Below are 10,942 nucleotides of genomic sequence, written 5' to 3' on the forward strand. Positions count from 1 at the left end.
CATTGCCATTTGCCACTCATCCTTTTTTCTTTTTCTTTTTTCCCCTTTGTTTTACCCTTTGTCCTTCCCCACTGTCTATCCATTCCTGGTCTGTACTTCTCCCTCCTCACACAAGATTATGCTGATCAGATCCGAAACTTGCAGAAGATGAAAGAGAAGCTTGAAAATGCATTAGAAAAGCATCAGGATTGTATGTACTTTTGTTTTTGTTTACCTTTTTTTGAAGCTGGAAGTGGCTGTGGTTGGAAGGAATGGGGTTTGGTGTACACGTGTGTCAGTATTTCCTCTCAGCTGGGCACCTCTCTGTGAAGGATTGGAACATGAGTTTTTATGTGATTTGCAGTGTAAAGAGCAGCAGTGCTGTGCTGAACAGAGTTGTTGGTAGACTCCTGTTGCCAAGTTTGGGGCTAACATGCCCAAGAGACGTTTTGGAAAGCCCCAACTTTGCTCTGATCCAGTGAGGAGCAGAGTTCCTGCCTGCTGTTGGCTTTGGCTTCGGGCCGGAGTGTGAGGTGATGAGCATGCAGCGTCAGGGCTGGAGTCTGGATGGGGCTAATTAGTTGCACAAGAAGCTCTTTAAAGTTATAAATAGCTTAGAGCAGCAGGTCTGAAGCATGAGTTTTGATTGTGTGTGGTGGCTCTGTGTTGATAGCCTCCATGAGGAAGTTTCAGGAGCAGAACGAAGCCCACCAGGCCAGTCGGGCCAAGATGGCTGAGGGAATGGCTGTGGCCCTGGAGAAGAAGGACCAGGTAAGAGCTCGAGCTGCCTCTCGTGGCCTTGATGCTTTGGGCAGGCATTGCCATGGATTAAAGCAGGAGTTCAGCACTGTGTGAGTGCCAGCAGCCAGTTCCAGGCCCGAACTCCTCTGACTGGTTTAACAAGGGCCCACAAACACTTCTGATGAAAGGTTAAGCTTGTGCTTTGCTAAGACTCAGTTGCAGTAGACCTGCTGCCACTTTTACTTCCATAAAGCTTATGTGTCCAGGTAGCACAGATGACTCTTCAGCTTCTATTGATTGAAGCAGTGGCTGTTACTGTTCCTTTGCTGATTGCTCTTTTAACTATTGTCACAGCTTAGGATCTGCTAACAGCAGAGATTCCTCTTTCCAACCATAATTACTGTCCTTGGGAGTCTACAGATTGATTTTGATTTCTTTTTTTCTCCTTTCTTGTTCAGGAGTGGATGGAAAAACTGGGTGAAGTTGAAAAGGTAATTAACCTTTGAGGTTTTTGGGGAGATTTAGTGTCTGTGTGTGTGATGTGAACACCAACCTGCACAATTCCAGCTCTAGTGGAACTCAGCTCTGTTCAGCCCTTTTAATTTGCTCTTTGTTCAGTGGGAGAGGCCAAACATTTTGTCACCAGCCCCAGTGCTTTGGGAGGTATTGCTGGAACTGCTTTTCAGTGGGGAGGTAGAGAATGGTGGTTGTGATGGCAAAGTTGTCCTTCTGGAAGGTGGAACAGCAGTTTCCTTTGTTCCAGAGCTTGCTGGGATGCAGGGGGTAGTGACCTCATCTGAGGTCTTGCAGTGCGTCATCTGTTTGATGAAGTAAAGGAAAGTATTTGATAGGGATGTTTTAAATACAGGATTTCCCTCCTGTAGCTGTTCCAGCTGGTTATCTCTGTCTGTTTTAAACTGCCTCTAATTACAAAGCATTAAACATGCTGCTATCTTTGTCCATTTTTCAGAGTGCAGCTGAGGTGATCACTAGTGATGTTGTAGTGAATACAGTTTTCTCTTTGAAGTTGGGCAGTTTGCACTGTGACCTGAGTGTGGGAGGGTTTCTGCTTCTGTGTGTAGCTCCATCAGGAGCCTTAAGGCTGTGGGACAGGATTCCTTTCCCAGAGAGTTGAACTAAACTCCCTTGGACATGAGCCTACTGACATTCTTGAATTCCTTTTGTTGGTGTTCATTTACCAGGAAAAAAAGGTGCTCCAAACACAGCTACAAGAAATGAGGGAGCAAAGTCTAAGCCTCTTCCAGAAACGTGATGAAATCGATGAACTGGAGGGTTTTCAGCAGCAGGAAATGGCCAAGGTTAAACACATGGTAAGAACATTGGAAACTTTCTTTCCTTTCTTGAAATTTTTGTTAGACACCAAGTCAGTGGCAGCTCTGCATCCTCTCTGTTTTAGCCCTTATGTTTGTGCATAGTCCTGGGCAGTGGCAAAGTCCTAACAGCAGGTGCTGCCTGCGATGTCACAAGTTTATTACCTCATTTAACTCAGCCCATAGCTCAGCAAGAAGGGCCTGTTTCAGTGAGGAGGTTTCCCAGTGTTCCTGGTCACTGCGTTGCCAAAGATAACCCTCTGCTATTCAGCTCTTGAAGAAGGAGGAGTGTCTGAGCAGGATGGAGCAGGAGCTGCAGGGCGCCAGGAGTGAGGCCTCGGGCCTCAGGAGGGACCTGCAGGAGCTGCAGCAGCGTTTCCTGGGGCTGCAGGCACAGAGGTGAGAGCTGCTGTTCCAGACCAGTAGGGGATGAGCTCCCCCGTGTTGTCGCTGCATGCCCAGTTCGTGTCTGTAGTGAGCTGGCCGAGTCGTTGCCTCTGCTGTGCCCATGGGGATGCAAATGCCAAGTTTATATTTCTTTTCAAGCCAATACTTGTTTAGGGTTTTGTAAATTCGTTATGATTTCTTTTGGTTTTTCATAGTTTGAATGTTTAGCTGTGACTTTTTCTGGGAAATATGTAATCAAGCAGTGGTTGGTTTCAGTGGTTGGTTTTAGGGCAAGAAAATCTTGTTGCCTAATCCATTTTCATAAGCAGCAGAGTTATCTGCTAAAGAGTGTTTCCTGGAACAGCGTGTCACGTTTTCTTACTCTCTTTCTGTGAAGAGATGAACTAATGACAGCTGAGACAAATGCAGAAAACAAGATCACTGCCCTGGAGCTCAGAGAACAGGAGCTACAAACTGTCATCCAGCAGCTTTCTGTAGACTTGCAAAATGTAAGTTTGAGCCAAGTGAGCCTTGATCCAAAGAGCTCCATGTCTGCAGAAGTTAGAGTAGATGTCAGCTATGTGCTGTTGGCAACTGGGATTTCAAAGTAAGTGATTTCTCAACATTTTTAGGCTCGAGTTGCTGGTTCTGGTTGTGAGAAGAGACTGGAAGTGCTGCAGGCAGAGCACGAGTCTCTGAAGGTGGAATATGAACAACACAAGCAAAAGGTGAAGTGCTTTCAGCTGCATCTGCTGTTGGTGGTGTAAAGGTGTACATTTGGGTACTGCACACCTTAGTGTGGCTGGAAATTTGGTGTCTGCAAAGTGTTTTAGGATCCTGTTGTCTTTTGAAATAGGACTTCCCTGTCTCATGGCTTCACTACAAAAAAGATTCCGTGATCTCTCATCTCACAGGTGACCTTTGAATCTTCTGAGAGAAATAAACTTACTGAACAGCTGCAGGAAAAAGTGTCTTCCCTGGAAAAGAAGCTAGAAAGTAACCTCTCAGGAGATGAACATGTGCAGGAGCTGCTCAAAGAGGTAATTATACAGTTACAGGCTGCTTAGAAGGGCAATCTTAGTGAGATTTCTTTCTTTTCTTAGGGCACACATCGCTTCCCAGCCATGGAAAGAATAGCTGGTGATGTCATTGAGGCACATTTGTCCCTTCAGTGTGTTTTGGCACAGTGTCTGTGCTGGGCAGAGAGTGTGGGTGGCTGCACTGAGTGTTTGTGTAGCTCCTGCACAGATGTCTGCATTGTCTGTTTGGGCAATGCCTCTGACTGACTGCTGGGAAGGAAAAGAGCAGCTTGTGAACATCCCCCCAGGAGGTGGAACAATTAGGGAGTTCTTTGGCTAATCCTCACAAGAGCAGTGAACTCTTTTCCTTGTTCTTCGGCAAGGCAGCAGGACAGGGAGGGGAACTGTTTGCACATAGGTGTGCAAACAGGATGTTGTGTTGTGAAAACCTGAGCCTCAGGAGTGCTAACAAACAGCTGAAACAAGAAACTCGGCTGTGGTTAATGCCCTTTCTCTTGCTGCATCTTGGTCTCTCAAGCACTGAGGCACTTGCTCAGGGTCAGCCTGGAGCAGTTTCCCCAGGTGGGCCTTGGGGAGGCCAGGGAATGTTTGCTTCTCCTTGGCCAAGCCTAGTGCAGTCACATCACCTTAGTGTTGCTGTGGTAAAAGAACTTGGTTTAGTAAACTTGGGCCAGTGTAAAGTCCATGTAGAGCTACTAAAACATTTCTGAAAGTAACCACCATAAGGAGGAAATGTGTTGCCCTCAGAATTTCTATTCCACTTTGGTTTCACCTATTAACAAAATAAAAAAAATCATTAAAAAACCCCCAGCTTAGCTCTTTGTCCGTCCTTCCCCCTGTTTTTCACCTCAATGTGGTCTGCAGAAAGCAGCTCTTGAGCAGAGGCTGGATGAGAGCAGGCAGCAGGTGCTGACAGACAGAGCACATCACACCGAGACCGTGAGCAGGTTGGAGACACAGGTAGGTAGTGTCTAATTTCACTGATTTCCCCCTGTTGTCATCCTCTTTGTGTCCTGTCCGTCCTCCCTCGCTGCAGGGAGGGTTGGGACTAGATGATCTGTAAGGTCCATTCCAGCACTTAAATTCTATGATTCTAAGTTAGAGGTTTGTGCAGCTCCTCCCTGTCCTAAGAAGCAGAGCTCGGGTGCAGGCATTGCTGGGGGTAGTGCTGTGTGAAGAGGTTTAAAAGCAGGAGATTCAAGCAGGCATCAACTCTGACCTTTGTGGTCTGGGGCTTAGTGCTTACCTTCCCCTCCCAGAGCATCCTTTGCCACACACGTTTTTGCTAGGAACAGAGGTGCCAATGGGTAAGGAATTCAGTGTGTGGTGTCTATTTCAGAATAGGGAACTGGAACAGAAACTACAGAGTGCAACAGAAGCCTTGGAAAGTAGCAAAGAAGCAGCTGCTGAGCAGGATCTGAAGCTGCAGAAAGTGGTGAGTATCCTGCATGTGTCACTGACCAGGAGCACATCAGTCCTGAGCAGTAGGAACTGCAATGAGAGAACAAGGGGTAATGGGTTCGAACTGAAGGAGGGGAAGTTTAGGTCAGATATTAGAAAAAAGTATTTTACTGTGAGGGTGGTGAGACACTGGCAGAGGTTGCCCAGGGACGTGGTGGTTGCCCCAACCCTGGCAGTGTTCAAGCCCAGGCTTGATGAACCTTGAGCATCCTTGTGTGGTGTGATGTGTCCCTGCCCAGGGCAGGGGTTGGGACTGGGTGATCTGTAAGGTCCATTCCAACCCTTAAGTTTTATGATTCTGTGATACCCAGAGGCTCTCACTTCTCTGTCTTGTTACTCAAGTGTTTTCTTGCTGTTTCTCCTGAGCCTCTGTCTGTCTGTGAGGGCATGACACTGCTGCCAAGGGAGTAGTGTTTCTCAGATTGAGTGTGTCCTGTGGGATGGTGTCTGGTCTTGTCAGAGTGTCAAAGTGCCATTTTAGGAACATGGAACTCTTTATCTCTCCTAAGCAAACTGGTCTGGAGGAGGAAAGAAGTCAACTGCAGCAACAGATTTTGAGTGAGAAACATCAGTATGATCAGAAAGTCACTTGGTTGGAGTCTCAGGTTGCTGCTCTTGAAAAAGCTTGGGAATTCGACAAAACAGCAACTCAGCACAGGATTGTAAGTACAGAAACTGCCTGGTGGGCCATGGGAGTCCTCAGGGTGATTTTAACTCAGCCTGTGGAGCTTGTTTGTGGTCTGAATGTTCCTGTTCAGCACTTCTGGCATTGTAGTAGATCATCTCACACTTGGAGGAACTAAATATGAACAAAGTGTTTGCTATGTTCAGTTGTTTACACAAAGCATCAGAATAACTGTTCTGAGTGTTTAAACAATCTTTATTTTACAGAGCCAGCTGGAAAGGGAAAACGAGTATCTTAGTGGAAGCAGAGAAGAGTATGAGAGCTCTTTAAAAGAGCAAAAGGCTGAACTGGACAGGCTGAAGGTGAGGGCTGGACAGGGGAGGGACAGTGGGTCAGTATGAGGCTCTTCCAGTTTTGACTTACTCAGATTGTTGGAAGTTTTCTGTAGCTCCTCTTGGATGCACAGTTGGAATTAAAATCAGTTGTAGCAAGGAACTGCTTTGTAATAAGGGTTTCAACCTGGAAGGTCTTTTAGGCAATTGGATTTGTTAGGGCTCTCACGTCAGTTCTGTGTTGCTCTTGCATGTGTAGGTAGCAGCAGTCAGTAAACAAAACTCGTTTGGAAATGGTGTGTCAGAATACCCATGAATCTAGTCCTGAGAGATTTGGGTTTAAAAGTGAGAGACTGACTGTTTAGTTGTCCTGCGTAACCTCTCTGTTCCTTCCGGCTGCAGAATGAGTTGAGCAGCAGAGAGACTGTCAATGTGGAAATCGCCAAAGCCTTGGAGGAAACCAGGAAACAGAGAGAGGAGCTGCAGCAGCAGGTTGGTTAATCCTGGTGGTCTGAAATGTCTGGGAGCTGCTCACCTCTCACAGGGCAGACTAGGGCTGGGCTTCCTTACCCTAACAGTTGGGAACATTGGCTGGAATCACATCCACAGCGTGCAGGGCAGCAGTGGCTGCCTCAGCAGGCTCAGAACTGTTTGAGACCCCTTTAGCCTGAGGTGTGCTGAGATCTTCCAACGTCCTCTGCCTGGTTTAGGTCTTTAATGGCTTCTGTTCGTTTGTTTGTCTGCTTTGAAGGTCTCACACCTGAATTCCCTAATAAAGGAGAAAGAGCAGGTGATCGATGAAAAAAGTGATCTGCTGCTAAAACAGAAGGAAGAACTGAACCAGCTCAGTCAAGGTTAGACCAAATGAGTCTCCTGTATCCCAGACAGCTTTAGTACAGTCTCTAGTTGTTGTGTTGACATACTGTGAAGCAACAAACCTTGCTGTACTCACTGTAACTATTGTCATTCTGCACAAAACCCGAAGCAGATGCTGCAGATGAAAAGCTTGTGCCTCTGGTGGTGTGGGCAGTGGTGCTGAGCAGTGTCTCCCCTGCAGGGCATGAGGCTGTCCTGCTGCAGCTGCAGCAGCTGCAGTCTGAGGCTGAGATGAGCCGGAGCCGCACGGCTGAGCGGGAGGAGGCGACGAGGCAGGAGATGGCCCAGCTGAAGTCACAGGTGCAGGAGTGCCTGTTGGCCAGAGAGCACGAGAGAAACGTGAGTGCAGTGCCACAGCTGCTCTGCCTGACTCCTCCTGCACACATGCCTGTTTTCCTGGGCTCCCCAGGCCTGTCCTGCCTCAGGAACATGCTGGGGGCTGTTTGCTCTGGTCTCTTGCTCATGACCTGGAGCACCAGCAGCATAGAACGTTGGTGGTTGTTCTGTTATCCTGAAGAAGGCTGTTCCTGTCAGATCTGTCTTAGGAAAGACAACCCCTAGTTTTATTTGACTCCTTGAGGAAACCATCCTGAGACAGTGAGACAGACACAGCAGTAACAACCAGGCCAGAGACAGGTGTAGCCAGCTAGATTGCCACTAGTGCTCTCTGCTTTCAAAAGCATCCACCACCCCCAAGACCAACCACCAAAAACAAATCTGGTTTTCTCCCTGGGGAGTGTTTGTGGGCTGCAAACATTGTGATCTCTCTCCAATTCACTGTTTCTAGGTTCTAGAACTGGAGGAGTCGACAAGGGCCCTGGACACTGAGCATTTCCCTGCTCCAGAAACCCACGTGGGGGAACAGAACGGGGAGGTGGCAGCTGCAGATATTCTTCAGCTTCAGAAGGATAACAGAGAGCTGGAACAGCAAATTGCTGAGAAAAACAAGGTTAACTGAAACAGCAGAAACAGCTGGTAGTCTTTCCCCTGTTTATTAGGAAGCTGAGTAATTGGTGCTGCTCATGCTGCAGCCTTGAAAGGACAGACATGTCCAGCTTGAATCCAGAGTGCAGTTGTGTGAGTAAAGGTTTTTCCCCTGGATTGTACAAGGGTCCACCAGCCATGGATAAAAACTGCAGTGAGAACTGTGTGAATCTTAGTCTATTTAGGAAGAATATGCACAAAATGACACTATTTACAGCTGTCTGCAGCTTTCCTGCAGAGCCCTTTTGTGTGAGTTCAGTTCAGTTGTTCTGTACTGTCACATGCAAGCCCAAGTGTCCTGTCACATGCCTGCCGATGTGTGCAGCTGGCAGGGCAAGGCATTCACGTACTTCTTGAGAGCTGTCAGCCTTGGTTAATGATTGTTTCATTCATTACTCTCATTTGTCCTGGGTTTTTCCAGATATCTGGGGTCAGAATGTGTCCTGACAATGAGTACTGTGTTAAACTGCCCTTTGCTGTGCTTACAGGTGATAAAGCAGCTGCAGCAAAGAATGACAGAACTCAAGAAAACCCTCCAGAAAGAGCTGGTAAGGGTTTGTCTTTCTTCAGTCTCTTCAGCACTTGCTGACTGGTCCATGCACTGTCATGCCAACCGATCCATTGATTGTTACTCAGCTGCCATTCAGCTGAGTTTTGCCATGGGAGTGTATCTGACTCAGCAAAGCTCTCCTTGAATCCCTCTGACAGCAGTTTTCATCTCCAAGAAACAAATCTGCTGTCTTTTTAAAAAAGTAACGTATTTGTTCTGAGCTTGTGTATTGTTTCGGAGAAAGCTCTTGTTTGAAAGGCTCAGAGCAGGTTAGTGAGAGGAGAGTCACCAGGGGATAGTTTCTGCCATGGAGCCAGTTCCATAAGGTTTGGGTAATGTAGTGCTGACAGCAATCAGTTCCTGCCCTGGGCTCTGCGGAGAGGTGTAGACCCTTCTCTGCTGTGCCCCCATCAGGGATGAGCAGCTGTTGATGCCCAGGCTGTACCCACCCATGCACATAGCCCTCTGTGAGACATCCCAGACCTGGATCCTTTCCCCGTGTCAAACCAGCAGGCTCTGCAATGTGCCCCTCTCTGATGTCTCTTTGCAGAAGATAAGGCCTGACAGTGAGGTCCCTGAGCTGCGAGAGAAAGCAAACTCTGAAGTGCCTAATGCTTCTGTGACTGTCACCAACAACGCGGATTTGAACGACTCCAGGGAGATCAACTTCGAGTACCTGAAGCATGTTGTACTGAAGTTCATGTCCTGTCGGGAGTCTGAGGTAAAGGTGTCACTTACCTTCTCTTCCTACATCTGTCTGTCTCTGGAAATTGCCACCTGTTACCTGCCAAGGACAGTGAGAACAGTTAAGAACATTGTGTTTGGCAGTACAAGTTGTTAGGAACTACAGGAAGGGGAAAGGTGAATTGCAGAGCTCAAGACCATCATAAACAACACAACCCTGTGGTTTCTTTCAGGCATTCCACCTCATTAAAGCTGTGTCTGTGTTACTGAATTTTTCACAAGAGGAGGAGAACATGCTTAAGGAGACTCTGGAGTACAAGGTAAGGGCTGTGTGTGGTCTCTAACAGGACTCCCAGCAAATGGAATGAAAACTAGGTGCTGGGGGATCACGACAAGTGTCTTCTCCAAATGTTAGCTACAATAAGGAATGGAATTTGTATCTGGAATGTTGGCTGGTCACATGCATACAGGTCAGATTGTCCATGGCAGGAAAGAAAGTAGCAGCTCCCTGGAGCTCAGAGGGGTTACAGCACAGTGCTGCCTGTGGGGTTGGTCTGTGGAGGGAAGATGGAAGCTCCTTGCAGGAGCAGTCAAGTGTTTGACAGCAGTGAGACAAAGCCTTGGTTTGTCCTCTTGACATTGGGCTCAGACACCAAGATGTGTGTCTCCTTTCCATGGCATGAGACATGCATGTCCCTGGCTGTGAGGTGGTTACTGAGTGTCAGGGGTGAGTGAGAGCTGCCTCAGCTCCCTCCATGCCCCACACCATCCCCTCAGGGGGCTGAGGAGATTTCCTCACCATCTTGCTTGTACTACTAATGTGTTCAAATGACTGTAGAGCTCTAGTTGGTAACTATTTTACAGGAGTGTATGTAAGTGTAACCTCAGTCACCTTCCCCTGTGGGAAATGGTGCTGTTCCCCCAGACTGGACTGTGTGCAGCTGCTCCTACCTCCTCAGCCTGGAGCCTGCAGTGTTGTGATTTATGAACAGCCCTTTCCATCAGACAGGGACATGTCTGTGTGCACTCTTTGGCCCCAGTGTGACGTGTGCTGTGCTCTTCTGCCCTAGATGTCGTGGTTTGGGTCGAAGCCGTCTCCCAAGGGCAGCATCCGCCCGTCCATCTCCAGCCCGGGGACTCTGTGGCCTTAAGGGAACCTGGAATGGCAGGCAGCATCTAGGCACTTTTTTCTGTGAAAAGGAGGCTGAACACACTGCTCCAGGTGTGTCTTAATCACTGTCATTGCAGTATTTTGTACAAGAACTTCTGACTCTGTTTACAAAATTAATACTGTGCAAGGAGGTGTTTTCACTACAGACTTCAGCACCTCTGGGCTGGATTGGGGCCTGTCTCTGGGGGGGATGTGCTCCTGGTGCTCAGCACTCTGTGTCCCTGGCACCAAAGGGCCATGCCAGGCTCAGTGCCAGCAGTGCTGGCAGGTCAGGCCCTGGCAGGGTGTCCTGGGGTGGCAGGCCCAGCTGCTGTTGTGGGGTGCTGGAGTGGAAACCAGGCTGGCAGCACCGTGCGGAGCATGTGGCAGTTTGCAGAGCCTTGCACAGGACAGAGCAGGAGCTTTAACCAAAAAAGAACTCTGCCTTGCCTTTGATACTGACACAACTAACGGTCGTTTCTCATATCACTGTGGAACTGCAGGTGTCCTGGGCTGCAGCCCTCGAGGCTGCACGGTGATGATGGTGATTTCATTGGAGAGCACAACTTTAGAGTTGTCTGATTTTACTTTTCTTAAAGAAAAATAATATTTAAAAATGGTCTTAATTATAGAACCTAATCCTCAGTCGCCTTTAAAGCTAATCCATTAGCCTGTTCCGTGGGTTGTTAGCAGTGGGAGAAGGGGTGGGAGCCAATTTTAACCTTTTAAAGCTGAACTCCAGGTGTTGTAAGTCCATGCTGAAAAGTACCTTTTATTTAAAAAACAGCAGCAAGGGGTGAAG

The 10,942-nt window shown here is 47.9% G+C and overlaps 1 protein-coding gene across 1 annotated transcript in view; it reads left to right on the forward strand.

Moving 5' to 3' along the window:
* The window catches only part of GOLGA1 (golgin A1), a gene marked incomplete at its 5' end in the record, with an annotated part of 10,935 nt that extends 794 nt beyond the window's left edge, over nt 1-10,141 (forward strand). The window contains 20 exons of the mRNA XM_009072869.1: nt 116-190; nt 653-750; nt 1,179-1,211; nt 1,923-2,051; nt 2,323-2,450; nt 2,836-2,947; nt 3,071-3,166; nt 3,353-3,478; nt 4,343-4,438; nt 4,818-4,913; nt 5,449-5,601; nt 5,831-5,926; nt 6,299-6,388; nt 6,648-6,750; nt 6,954-7,111; nt 7,560-7,721; nt 8,245-8,304; nt 8,857-9,027; nt 9,224-9,310; nt 10,061-10,141. Of these exons, the coding sequence (XP_009071117.1) occupies nt 116-190; nt 653-750; nt 1,179-1,211; nt 1,923-2,051; nt 2,323-2,450; nt 2,836-2,947; nt 3,071-3,166; nt 3,353-3,478; nt 4,343-4,438; nt 4,818-4,913; nt 5,449-5,601; nt 5,831-5,926; nt 6,299-6,388; nt 6,648-6,750; nt 6,954-7,111; nt 7,560-7,721; nt 8,245-8,304; nt 8,857-9,027; nt 9,224-9,310; nt 10,061-10,141 (2,150 nt within the window). The remainder of the gene's footprint in view (nt 1-115; nt 191-652; nt 751-1,178; nt 1,212-1,922; nt 2,052-2,322; nt 2,451-2,835; nt 2,948-3,070; nt 3,167-3,352; nt 3,479-4,342; nt 4,439-4,817; nt 4,914-5,448; nt 5,602-5,830; nt 5,927-6,298; nt 6,389-6,647; nt 6,751-6,953; nt 7,112-7,559; nt 7,722-8,244; nt 8,305-8,856; nt 9,028-9,223; nt 9,311-10,060) is intronic.
* Between the last annotated feature and the right edge of the window lie 801 nt (nt 10,142-10,942).

Source organism: Acanthisitta chloris, unplaced genomic scaffold, assembly GCF_000695815.1.
Source record: "Acanthisitta chloris isolate BGI_N310 unplaced genomic scaffold, ASM69581v1 scaffold41804, whole genome shotgun sequence".
In the NCBI taxonomy this organism is placed as follows: domain Eukaryota; kingdom Metazoa; phylum Chordata; class Aves; order Passeriformes; family Acanthisittidae; genus Acanthisitta; species Acanthisitta chloris.